At 52.5% G+C, this 13,491-nt stretch overlaps 1 protein-coding gene across 5 annotated transcripts in view; it reads left to right on the forward strand.

Annotated features, from left to right (window-relative positions):
* Positions 1-5,799: 5,799 nt before the first annotated feature.
* Positions 5,800-13,491, forward strand: part of ABCC8 (ATP binding cassette subfamily C member 8) — a 76,275-nt gene continuing 68,583 nt past the window's right edge. For all 5 annotated transcript variants that reach the window (XM_055318114.1, XM_055318115.1, XM_055318116.1 and 2 more), the window contains exons 1-3: positions 5,800-5,996; positions 7,245-7,386; positions 12,346-12,467. In XM_055318114.1, coding sequence (XP_055174089.1) covers positions 5,849-5,996; positions 7,245-7,386; positions 12,346-12,467 — 412 coding nt within the window. In that variant the 5' untranslated portion in view covers positions 5,800-5,848. The remainder of the gene's footprint in view (positions 5,997-7,244; positions 7,387-12,345; positions 12,468-13,491) is intronic.

The raw sequence follows: 13,491 nt of genomic DNA on the forward strand, positions 1-13,491 counted from the left end.
AGGGGTCAGAAATCAGTGTCTTGGGATTTGGAGCAAGAAGACCTCAGCTGATCTGAAAATGGAAGAACTTGACATGAGGTCTAGTGTGTGCCAGATTTTCTTAGACACATGACCCATGAGGGAGGGATTATCCTTCCTCATTTGTAGTTGAGGATCAGGGAGGCTGACTTGCCTCAGCTCAAGCCTGGTCAGGGGTAGATCTGGGCCCTGAACTTCCGCAGCAGAGTCTGGGTCCAGGAGCCTCTGCTCAGGGGGCAGGAGCTGAGATCCCTCTGGCGGGAGGGGAGGAAGCTGTGCCAGTTTTTCCAGCAGCACTCACCTCACCTGGCCTCAGCCCCAGCTCTGGCAGGGCCTCCAGGCCCAGGCAGCTGAGGCCTGCTGTGCCTGCTAGAGGCACCTGTCAGGGGCCAGGCTGTGCCAGAAAGAAGCGTTGTTTTTGGCTGAGCCCAGATGGTGGTTCTGGGGCAGTGTGGCCTCGGGTGGGGGCAGGGGCAAGCCAGCACACCTCATGGGATCCCTATGCAGCTCAAATGAAGTCAGTCCCATTTGTCACCAATGGAAGTTGTCTCCAAAGCAAATCACTGCAGGGTCATTTGCATGCCCACTTTTGATGCCAGTGATGGATGCGATGACTGAGCAGTTCCTTGGGTCTCTAAAATAGAGAAAAGGCAAAATGTGCAGATGGGCAGGGTTCCCCAAAGGTCTGTTCTTTGGGGCCTGCACTCCCTCCTCAGGAGATAAAATCTCAGGGACAGAAGAATCCTCAGCAACCCCAGCATCCCTTTGGAAAGTGGTTAGCAGCACAGTCTCTGAAGCCAAGCATAACTGGACTTAAATCCTATCTCTACCAATTCCCAGCTGTGTGATCTTGGGAAAAGATCCTGTGAGCCTCAGTTTTCTCTGCTAATAGTAACCACTAGGCAATTACTCTGATTTAAAACAGGTAAATTGTGTGGCACATACTAAGCACACTCAACAAATGTTGGTGAAACAAAAGGGGGACATCTTATTATCTTTCCTTATCCTCCCCCACCCCACTCCATCTGTCCAGAAAGACAGCAGGTTTGACAATGGTCAGCAGCTTGGGAAGAGAAATGCTTCAGAAGCCCTGAGTGGGTATGCAAGCTGGAAGCAAATGCTGAATTGCTCTGGAAAAAATGAGGAGCATGTTTTTTTGGAAAAGTTGTGCAGAAGAACGGAAGAGGAGACATAAGATAGACACAAGGGAGAAGACTTTGGGGGGTGGGTAGAGAAATGATGGAATTTTACAAAGTTTCTTCTGTGAGGTATGCAAATCATTCTTTCCATCTCCCCATGGAAGGTCCAGTAAAGCCTCCTCTTCTATTTCATGCAATGAGGAGCTGGGTCTTTTGGGGGATGCAGTGAGAGAATGAGTTTGACTTCAAGGATATAGAGCAACCAGGCCATACACAGATTTGGTCTTCTGAGTTATGTTACTATAGAGTGTGATCCAAACTTCAGTGGGCAAGAACAAGAACCTTACCAAATTTATTTTTCAAGCATCCCCCCACTCCCCACCACTACACCAGGCAGGCAGAAAATGTTAACATGGGACTTTCTCAAAGTCTCTTTCCCACCTTTCCAGTTATGTGGTGCCAAGAGACTCCGGGAGGCTCCATCCTGTTTCTGCAACAAACACCCAAGCAAGTATGGCTGAGCTCCCCTGCCTCCTTTAGGCTGCTGGCCCTGCCCTGGGGCAAGGGAACCCTTCTTCAAAACCATCGTGGTATGGATTTTCTAGCAGGATCTATAGGCTTTGCCTTGCTGGGTAGCTTCTGCTCCTCCTCCCCCCACCCTGATGGAGATAAAAGGGGACATGACTTTTCCCTCCCAGATTCTGGCTATGACAGTTTGTCTATAATTCGATTCTCTCTTTTAGTGATTTTTACCGGCTTCTAAGTTCCCCTGTAGACACAGGCTTTGACACACCTATTGTCTGCTTTCCACTTGGCCCCAGTTTCACAGTCACTTGCCTGGAGTGGGGAGGGTGGGGGCTGGTGGAGAAGACATCTTCTCTGGTCTGTACAGAGATACCTACTTTATTCTCCATACTCGCTGCATAGTAGATGGATGATTCCATAATTTTTGTTTGTGTTTGTTTTTAATCAACTCACGGTTGATTGGGGCTATTGAAAAGGTTAATTTCTTGAAATATCACCCCACTCTATTGCATCACCATTATCATCCTGATGACCCCACCTGCCATGGCCACTGACACACTTGATTAGATAAAGACAGGGCACTGGAGCGTCTGGGTGGCTTGGTCAGTTAACTGTGTGACATATGATTTGGGCTCAGGTCACCATCTCAGGGTCCTGGGATCAAGCTCCCCCTCAGGCTCCATTGTCAGTGGGGAATCTCTTGTGTGTGTGTGTGTGTGTGTGTGTGTGTGTCTCAAATAAATAAATAAATAAATAAATAAATAAATAAATAAATCTTAAAAAAAAAAAAAAGGACAGAGCACTATAGCCTGAATAACACTGGGGTTGGAAGGTACTTTTTTGGAAGGTTCTCGCCAAGGCTTTTCCTGAACAAAGGAGGGGAGGGGCCCTGCCTGCGGCCACACCCACCCAGTAGATGCGCGGGCGCAAGAATTCAGGTCTCTGACATCCATCCCAGGTTTCCCATTTTGCCAGGAGAAAGGCTGGGCGTCCTCGAAGGGGAAGACCCGAGCTCAGAGCAGCTCTGTGGGGTCTCTAATATAGAGACTCCTCTTGGAGTCCCCCCCCCCATCAGAAGCTTGCAGGCTGTTGGAAGTGGGAAAGCCTGGACCCAGCGCCTCCCCACAGAGACATGTGTAGCTCTGTGTCTCCTGTTGTAGAAATAAATGGTTTCATGCTACACAGGCTGCTCCACATCTATGCCTTGGACATCTTTCATGTGTACCGTCCCAGTATTCCACCGTATAAATAATACCATGGGCTTTGCTTGATTTGTTTTAACCAGCCCTCCACTGAGGAACACTCAAATTGCTTCCAAGATTATAATACACGAAGTCCTTCTGGGGCCTCCTTGTAAACTGGACTCCACACTTTCCAAAATAACCCTAGTACCCGCATGGTGGGCAGTGTGACGAGTGTCCTCTCTATAAAGCTAGGTGCAGGAAGGTTGGAATTTGGTCACAGTCACACGGCAGCTTTGTGCTGGAGATGGCAATCGTGATGCCGCATCCAGTCTCCAGAGCTGACACTCTTCGTCTCAGCCCATGATCCCTTAAGTCCTTTACACGTGGCTCCAGCTTGGGTTGAACATGGCCTTTGGTTTATGTCAAATGGTCCAGAAGAGGAAAGTGTGTGGGTTGTGCCAAGCACTGCATGCCAAATGTCAAGGAAGGGACAGACCACTACATACTATTCATTGACTGAGGGTGTCCCATGTGGGGACCCCCAGAGGATGAAGTAGCCTGGACTATCTTCCTGGCTTACAAAGCTTATTTATACCTGTGATCTCATTTGACTCCTCTGGGGTGTATATTATTATCTTCCTCGTTTAGAAAGGAGGAAATGGATGCACAGAATAATCACTTGTCCAACGTCACACAAGAGCCAGGACTGGGGACTTGTTCTTTAAAAATACATATATTATCACCACTGAAAGGAAAAATAGCATTCCTGAAGGTGTGAAAAACTGAAATTGCAGCTACAAAAATAAAATGGCAGCCTCAGAGAAAGTTTGAAGAAAAGAACTTGGAACAACAATAAAAAAAAATTTTTTTTGATCTTGTTAGCTGACCATGGGCACATCATCCCATCTCTGTGAACCATGGTCATCTAGGTCTTGAATGGTCGTAATAGTAATAATAACACGGCAACAGTAGCTGACATACACTGCACTCTGCTCTAATGCAAAAGCCATTTCCATTTCTGAGCTTCCCCTGCAGACTTGCATTCAAACATATTTATTTATTTATTTATTTATTTATTTATTTATTTATTTATTTATTTATTTTTCAAACATATTTAATATGACTATTCTCACAGGAAACACACAATTTTGTTTCCTGGTTTTTCACCTGGTATTATCTCATAAGTTTTTTCCACGTGGCTACATGGACCTTTTCAGAGGCTGTATCACCCAAATTAATGAACTGCTGCGGGTGTTGGACAACTTGCTGCCACCAAGTTTTCACTATTTTGGTGCATACGGGAGGAAACGTCTTGCGGCTTCAGACGTTTCAGAAAGTCAGATTATCTGAGGCCTTTGGACCTCTGCTTTCCCCAGGCTGTTCCCCCAACCCCACCTGCCCTTTGCCAGGGTGCTCGGTTCTGCTCTCACCTCTCCCAGAGCCTGAGGCAGAACTGGGGCCTTGCCTGACAGCGTCTTATAGAGTCTAGAGGACTCAAAGCGGTCTCAGAACGGACTCTGAGAAGCTGGAAAAGGGCTGAAAAGAGTTTTCCCTTGGTGACCCCCAGCCCCTCCTGAGAACATGTGTATTTATCCTCCATGTCCCTAACTCAGGGAATTCTTCTAAAACCCAATCTAAAATCCCATTTTTCCTCTTTCTTCTTAGGTCCTATACTTTTTTTGGCCAAGGAGCTGTGAGAATCTTTCCAAAGGCATGGGAATGCATTACATTGTCTTCATAATTTCACCAGGTCTTTCATCTCCCCAAGCCTGTTGGTATCAGGTTAAGGATACAGCTGAGGGTGACATTTGCTTTTTCCACCCCTCCTGGCTGCTTCCCTTGCTTTCCCTGGATTTAGTTCCTTAAGTGCCTCTTTTTCAGCCTTGGGCGTGGACCCGTTCTACACATTCACCTGACAGTCGCTGGAATGTTTTGTTGTTGTTTTAAGATTCCATTTATTTTTTCATGAGAGAGAGAGAGAGGCAGAGACACAGGCAGAGGGAGAAGCAGGGTCCACGCAGGGTCCCCGTGATGCGGAACTGGATCCCAGGTCCCCGGAATCACCACCTGAGCCAAAGGCAGACGCTCAACCACTGGGTCACCCAAGCGGTCCCATCGCTCAAATGTTCTAATGTCTAGATGCGCCCTGAGGGAGACGGGTGGGGCGTGAAGGAGCGGATCCGAGGAGCCGGGTTCAGTTATGCTTCCCCCCGTGCTGGCGGTGAGACCTCGGGTGGGTCAGCCGAGGGACCTCTCTGAGCCTCGACTGCCTCATCAGAACTATGGGAGAAACCATCACCTGCGCTTAGCAGCGGTGTCGGTGTTGAGCGATCCCCTTAGCGACAGCGCTGGATACGCCGCGAAGCACCTGGGAGCGCCCCGCGCGTGGCACCACTTTTGGAAAATATGCAAAGTGCTCCCCACCCTGATGATCTCCCCTGCTTCCCCCACGCACGTGGGGGGCCAGACGGCTTGCCCCACCCCGCCCCCGCCAGGACCCTCCGATCCCACCGCGGCCCGCGCCAAGCCCAGGGGCGCCCACATCCCAGCCCGGGGCAGCGCCTCGGCCTCCAGGTGCGACCGCGCCCCAGGGGCCCCCTCGGACCCTCCTCCCCTCGCCCCCCGCCCCCCGGACTGGAGCGTGCGCACCCGGCCAGCCTGCCTCCCCGCGGGGCGCAGCACACGCGCGCGGCGGGGCTTTCCAGGCGGCCCCGGCGCCTCTGGGCGCGCGGCGGTCACAGCTGCACGGGGTCCCCGCGGCCCCGCCCCCCTCCGGGCAGGTAGCGGAGCGAGGGCGGGGCGGGGCGGGGCGGGGCCGCGGGGGGCGGGGGCCGGGCGGGAGGGGCTGGCGGCCGGGCTGGCGGCCGGGCGGGCGGGCGCCCGGAGGCGGCGGCGGAGGCCCGGAGGCGCGCGGAGCCAGCCGTAGCCGCAGCCGCAGCCGCAGCCGCAGCCGCAGCCGCAGCCGCCCCGGGCCGCGCCGCCATGCCCTTGGCCTTCTGCGGCAGCGAGAACCGCTCGGCCGCCTACCGGGTGGACCAGGGCGTCCTCAACAACGGCTGCTTCGTGGACGCGCTCAACGTGGTGCCGCACGTCTTCCTGCTCTTCATCACCTTCCCCATCCTCTTCATCGGTGAGCGCGCCCGGGGCGGCGGAGGGGAGGGCACCGGCGGGGAGGAGGGGGGGAGGGGAGGAGGGGCAGGGGAGGGGAGGGGAGGGGGAGGAGCGCGCCGCTCGGCTCTCGCCCCCCCCGCCCCCCGGCCCCGCGCCCGCCGCCCCCTCGGTCCCGGGGTCCCCGCTGGGTGTGCTAGCCCGCGGTCCCCGCACCTGCCCATCCCCTCTCCTCCCGAGGTGGCCCCCGAATCCGCATCGAATACAGCGGACGCTCCCGACCCGGGGGACCCCCAAGTTTCCCAGCGCGGAGCCAGAGGCAGAGGTTTCTGGGGGCGCTGGAGCGGTCGGCGGGGCTCGGGCCGGCCCCCCGCAGCGCTGCGTAGGGAGCCAGGACACCGCCCCCAGGCACCCTTCCTGTCCGCTGAAGCCGGGCCCGGCGGAGCGCAGCCGCCCGCGGGAGCCGGGCTGGAGGCCCTGTGCACCTGCTTCCCCGGGCTGAGCCACGCCTGTGGTCGGTCAGTAGCTTCCGACGCCCCAGCGGGTCCGGGCGCCCTGGGCGGGGAGAGGCAGGAGCCAGGGACTTGGGTCCCCTTCCGCTGCTACCCCACCCGAGTCTGCGTCCCTGCCGGAAAGCCCGCTGCAAAGTTGGGCACCGCTGTCAGGACCATCCTAGGCGCCCCTTCACTTGGGAGCCCTTCTTCTCTCTTTCAGACCTTGAATTTCCCAGGCTAGCTAGAGCTCTGTCAATTCATATGGTGTGCCCCGCCTCTGTAAAACTTGTTAATTCACGCTAATTAAGATTTTTTTTAAAAAAAGCAAATTTTAAGATTCATACACAGCTCTTGGGAAGAAAGGAAAAATTGTCCCAGAATTTAAAAGGGAAGGATGAGAGAGGCGGAGATGCTACTAATTATTGACAAAGACAATCAGATATAGGGAGGGAGCATGTGTAACTTATGCTTGTATGGGTATCCAAAATTGTACCAGCATTTACACTTCCGTTCTCAAACAAATGGTTTATTTACATGATCATTTGTCATATAAGAGGTCAGCATATAAAATGAGTACTTGCACAGGTGGCCCTGCATGGATCTAGGCTTCATGCTTGGACATTTAGGTCACATGTACCAGATTCAGGCACTCTCATGCACAGGTATACAAATGGGTACACTCCCCACTGTGGACCCATACATAAGCACCCTGCTGGGGTTCATGCACCCCTCCCTGGTGACCCAGGCTTCCCACCTCTTCCTGCCTCTACTTGCAGGATGGGGCAGTCAAAGCTCCAAGGTACACATCCACCATAGCACATGGCTCCACTTCCCTGGGCACAACCTGCGCTGGATCCTGACCTTCATGCTGCTCTTTGTCCTGGTGTGTGAAATCGCGGAGGGCATCCTGTCTGATGGGTGAGTGTCTCAGGAGAGTGGATGGGTCCCAGGGTGCTTCCTGCAAGCTAAGGGAGACCCCAGCTCACCTGCATTCCATGAGGCAGTAACACCTGCTAATAAATCCAGTAACTGTTTACCTAACATCTCCCATGTGTCAAGCTCTCTGTGCCAGATACTGGATACAAGTGAGACCCAGGCCACGGCCTCAGTGTTGCAGGGTAGAGGGAATATGGATCTGCATGCCAAGACCCCGTGAAACAATCCTAGAGCATCATAGAATGCCCCAACTCCATGGGACGTCTGGGTGGCTCAGTGGTTGAGTGTCTACCTTTGGCTCAGAGCCTGATCCCAGGGTGCTGGGATCAAGTTCTGTATCAGACTCCCACAAGGAGCCTACTTCTCCTTCTGCCTATGTCCCTGCCTCTCTGTGTCTCTCATGAATAAATAAATAAAATCTTTAAAAAAAAAAAAAAAAGATTGTCCCAACCCCTGGAGTTACCATCTTGGGAAGAATAAAAATCACTCTTGCTTGAGACCTTTCCTTGCTTCCCAATGTTTCAGGGTCCCAAGTGCTCAGCCTGACATCTGGGGTCCTCACAGCCAGCACCCCTCACTGTCTAGCCTCAGTCCCAAGGCCTCCCCTCCCCTACCTGTCCTCTGGGCCTCCCAGCACACTCCTCACACCGCTGCTACAACACAGATCATACTGTATTTAGTTTATGTCTAGTTGCAAACCTGTCTCCCCCTGGGTAAGAAAGGCCTCAGAGTTGGATTTTATTCATCTTTGTAATAAGAGCACAAGGCAGGTGACAAAGCTCCATGGACACTTTTTGGCTCTGAAAGAGATTAAACAAAATAGTGGTAAGAGTGAGACCTCTGGGAGGAGAGAGGAAGGCAGGGCAGGCCAAGCTTCTTGGTTGAGGGGACTTCTGAGCTGAGTCTGGAGGAGTGACAAGGGTTCTGACAGCAGAGGAGTTTGGAGAGGGAGGGCCAGGGAGGCAGGGGGAGGAGAAGTAAAGGCAAGGGAAGGAAAGCAGGTTGGGGCGGGAGCAAGTGCTTGGAGGCTGAAGCAGGAAGCACTTGCAGGGAAGCGCTGGGGGTGGGGGCTTGGAGATGGTATTGGGAGCATCTCTAGGAGGGCTTCGGATGCCAGGCTGTGTCTGGGTTGGATTTTGTCAGCAGTTTGGAACAGAAGAGACGCGTGGTCAGCTCAGTACTAAGCAGGGTCCAGGGCAGGCTGGAGGCAGCCAGAGGCTGGAGTTAGAGCACCTAGGAGGTGATTGCCGTAGGCTAGATGAGAGGTAAGTGCAGCCAGGAGTGGTGTGTCAGCAGTGGGGGTGCGGAGGAGGAGGAGATGAAGCCAGAAGCCACCATCTCGCGGAAGAAGGCTCCGTGACTGCCCGGGTAAGGGGGTGGTAGAGGGTGGAGGGCATTTGGCTAAAATATCAGAGGTCCAACCACTCTGAGCTGGACAGCAGGGGGATGGGGTCCCCACACGCTACCTCACCCTCCCGCCCCCAATGTCCCTGCATGCTGACTCCAGTAGTAATCTCTGCTTGCCTTGGGGCTCCTCCTGGTTATCCAAGTCCCCCAGACCAGCAAGAACACCAGAAGGCATGCTGCCACATAAGTAGCAGGTGACAAATCTACCTCCCACCTCCCACCCCCATCTAGACGCCCCTTCCTAAGCAGCACAAATGCTCCAAAGGGGAAAGATGCCTGTGAGTCCTCGGGCCAGAAATTCTCATTGGGTTATAACTAGTGAGGTGGCAGAGAGGAAAACACCCAGAGAGGAAAACAGCTCATCTGCTGGCACTTCTACGTACCAGCCAGAGGACTTTGGGGCAGCCACTCAGCCTTTCTGGGTCTTTTTTTCTCTACCTGTGAAATGATCATCATAATCCCTGCCTTGCCTGCTTCACAGGGCCATGGAGGATGAAATTAGAGCACAGATGGGGTGCAGAAATGGAATGGCCAGAGCTCTGGGCAGATAGGACATTCCCAGAATGTGGGAGACTGGAATGAATCAGGTCAGGAACTCCCTCCTGCCTGCTGTCAGCAGCCCCTCCTGTGTGGGGCTGCATCTGTATCCCGTATCTCCCCCAGCTCAGTGCAAACTGCCATTTCCTCCCCAGCGAGCAGGTTGGCTATTGAACTGGACACTTGACACCTGGTCTTTATTGGCCTCCATCTGTGTGCCCATGCCCCTGGGCAGGCAAGCATGAAGAAGGGAGCAGACAGGAAGAGAAGCCACAGATCCTGCCCTGGGGCACCCCCTGTGCCCTGTGGCCTGGGTTTACAGACCCACCTGGAAGTCTAGGTGCAGGAGGCCGTGGGGGCTAGTTACAGCAGTGGTCTTCAAACTCTAGCTAAGTTTAGGGTAAGCCCCATTTAGTGATTAAGTAAGGCATCTTAGCATTTGTAGGGCTTCCTGTCTTCCTTTGGGTATTATTTTTGTGTGATGCTCCGAATTTAGAACAACCAAAGCAGTGCAAGTTACAGAGGAAACACTTTTTTTAGCAATATAACTAGAATGTTTTCCTAGATCATCATACACTGGAAAAAAACCCATACATAAGACTTTTACCTAATTTCTAACCTAATTTAGTGTGTATTATTCAGCAAAGCAGCCCAAGTCTATTTTGTTAAGTCATGTCATGAAATATTTATTTCAGCTATGGGTATTCTTCATCCTATTTAATTATATTAAATATTTATCATTTCTGCCTCCTATTGCAAAAACTGAATTTATTCAAACTCTCATCTAATATTTAAGATGTCACTTAAAAATCTGTGAGGCAATATAGTTTCTCAGAGACTTATTCCAAGAGATACAAAGGCAGGAGTTTTGAAGACCCCTGCACAGGGTGTTGGCTCTCCCAGTGACCCCACTAGTCACTGATGGCCTTGTGCATCCTGTATAAGTCTTTTGCTGAGAATGCCCACCAAGGCTTAAGGAATATCAACATTTATGGCCTCATTTAACAAGATATTTAGAGATTGCCTCTCTAGTCAGTTTGGTGTCATAGGGATGTCGTCAGGGACCCAGCCTCTTGCCATCTTTCTACATCATCTTCTGTGTGTCCGGCCTATCTTTCCCCATGGTCACAAGACAGCTGCCCAGCTCCAGGTATCACTTAGGGAGGAAGGCAAGGGCAAAGGAGACCAGCTCCCACATGCCTCTTCTTTTTTTTTTTTTAATTTTTTTTAATTTATTTATGATAGTCACACACACACACACACACAGAGAGAGAGAGAGAGAGAGAGAGAGGCAGAGACATAGGCAGAGGGAGAAGCAGGCTCCATATACAGGGAGCCCGATATGGGATTCAATCCCGGGTCTCCAGGATCGCTCCCAGGGCCAAAGGCAGGCGCCAAACCGCTGCGCCACCCAGGGATCCCACCACATGCCTCTTCTTTATGCAGGATATCATCCTCTGCAGACTCTCCTTTGCATCTCATTGGTCAGAATTGAGTTTTATGGCCACCCTTAGACCAATCACTGGCAAAGGGGTGTGGGATTGCATGGCTGCTTGAACCAATCACCATCTATTCCCTAGGGTTGGACTCACTGCTGCTGGAACAAATGTGTGGTTCTTTTAGCAAACCAGGAGGGGAGCCCATAGTGCCTCTACACCTGTACGCTAGTCCTACTGGACTACTTAGGGCCCCCACATGGCTCTCCTCATGTCCTCCCTCCTTCTCTGTTGAACTCTCCATCCTTCAAAATCCAGCCTGGAGCCACCTCCTCTGTGAAGTTTACCTTGGTTGTCTGCTCACTCCTTGTGCTCTCAGCCTTCAGACCATCTCCAATAACACTTCCCTAGACTGCCTGGGTAGACAGCTCCGAGCATGGTTGCCCCCTCCCTATGCTCAGTTTCTTGAGGGCAGGGATGCTTGGCATGCTAGATAGAAGGAGCAGTGCAAGCAAGGGCATCCTTGAGGCAGGAGATTGCAGGGGGCCTTCTGGGAATGGAGGGGGTCCCAAAAGGCTTCAGCAGGAAGAGCAGGTTGGGCAGTGCTGAAAAAGTGCCTTGAGGACATCTCACCTGGACCTTTGGTCCCGGGCTGATCAGTGTGGATTTTGGCTTCTGTAGGAGGGAGCCGTGGAGGGGCACAGTCAGGCCAGTTAAGGTGAGCTTCCTCACCAGTCCTGGGAAAGCCTGACGTCAGAGAGAGCTGGGGCTCCCTACAGATCCTGTCACTAGAGCAGACTGCACCCACCCCCGGGGCCTCTGTGAGTTACACTGGGGAGGGGATGTGCTGGTATTGGCCTCCATCACCATCTCAAGGGAGGAAACAAAACCGGCGACCTTGGGCTTGTTACTTAGCCTCTCCACGCCTGCGTTTCCTCAACTGTAAAATGAGGAGGCTAAGAGGACCAACTTCGTGGGATCTCATGATGATTAAGTGAGTTCATATACATCACGTGCTTAGAACAGTGCCTGGCGCAGGGTAAATGCTCGATAAATATTGACTACAGGGCTGTCATTACACCACCTGGGGCCGGGTGTCAGTGCTGACTTATACTGTTCATGTTAAGTGCAGCTGTCCCTGAGAGAGTTGGGGTGCACAGGCCCCCCGTACTGCCCAAGGGACCCCAGGGCAGGAACCCAACTGTGTTCACTCCCAGGGAAGTGGTTCTAGGCTGGAGGCTCTGCAGCTGTGACTGCTAAGCATGGCTTCCCCATGTCAGGGTCTGTGAGCCTGAACCCAGGGAGAGAAAGCTATGAGTTCCAAAGTGTGGACACTGAGTCCTCATAGCATCACCACGTGGCCTCCTGGACCCCTAACTAATGGACATGTTTGGGGTATGTTTGGGCTGGGCAGAGCTGCCAAGATAAGGAGTGTGGAGCTGTGCGTATGATCCAGAGGCCCTACTGTGTGCTGAGCCCTAAGCATAGAGCCTGAGCTGCTCTTTTGGGGGACTTGGTACATCTACCTCCAATGTCTCTCTCTCCCTCTTCCCCATCTCAGGGTGACTGAATCCCGCCATCTCCACCTGTACATGCCAGCCGGGATGGCGTTCATGGCTGCTGTCACCTCCGTGGTCTACTATCACAACATCGAGACCTCCAACTTCCCCAAGCTGCTGATAGGTAGGGGCCAGGAGGGGGCAGGAGAGGGATAGTTACCTTCATCCATGCGTCCAGATAATGTTTACTGAGCACTTACTAGGTGCCCAGCACTGTTCTGGGGAGCTAGAGGTTCAGAAGTGGAGAAGAAAAACCCCTGCCTTCTGGTGGGAGGAGATGGGCAAGCGAAGACAGTGAATGAAGACATAGGTAGGAACGATGCTATGAAGAAAATAAAGCCGGGCAAGTGTTTAAGAGTGATGGCCATGTTGCTGTCTATATAGGGTGGTCAGGAAAGATCTATGATAAGAGTGAGCATGCACATGCTTCAGGGAAGAATTTTCCATGCTTTGGAACAGCAAGTCCAAAGGCCTGTTGGTAGGAACAAATTTGACAAACCGGCCAGTATGGACAAAGCCAGGAAAGAGGAGGAATGGTAGGAGATGAAGTCAGGGGCCAGGAGAGGAACAGGGCAGATTCCTAAGCTTTGGGTGTGAGCCTCTGGGCAAATGATGGTATTAATAACTGAGCATGGATCAGGGTTTGGGGAGTTGGCGGAGGTGGGGGGAGCGGGCTCGGACATGTTGTGTTTGAGACAACCACTCAAGTGTCAAATGGGCAGTTAGAGAAACGAGTCGGGCATTCGGGGGAGGTCAGGACTGGAGATATACATTCAGAGGTCATGGGCTTGTAGATGGCATCAAAAGCTTGAGCCTGGCTGAGGTCACCTGGAGAGAGAAAAGACTAGACCCCAGGACTAGAGCCTGTGGTTTGTGAACATTTAGAAAGATTCAAGAAGGGGTGCCTCCTTAGACCTTCTGACACTGTATGGCTGGGGTCCCAGGCAGAAACAACAGCAATGAATGTTGATATTTATTGGGCATGTATGGTGCACCGGGCTTGGTGCTAAGCTCCTCACGTGCGTTGTCTCACTTGACCTCCACAATCTCCATATCAGTATCACAGCTGTCCCCTTTCTACAGATGTGGACACTAAACTCAGAGAGGTTACAAATAATAACAGCAAACATTCATCTACCGCTTGCCGT

This window comes from Nyctereutes procyonoides, unplaced genomic scaffold (genome assembly GCF_905146905.1).
Source record: "Nyctereutes procyonoides isolate TBG_1078 unplaced genomic scaffold, NYPRO_anot_genome, whole genome shotgun sequence".
Lineage (NCBI taxonomy): Eukaryota > Metazoa > Chordata > Mammalia > Carnivora > Canidae > Nyctereutes > Nyctereutes procyonoides.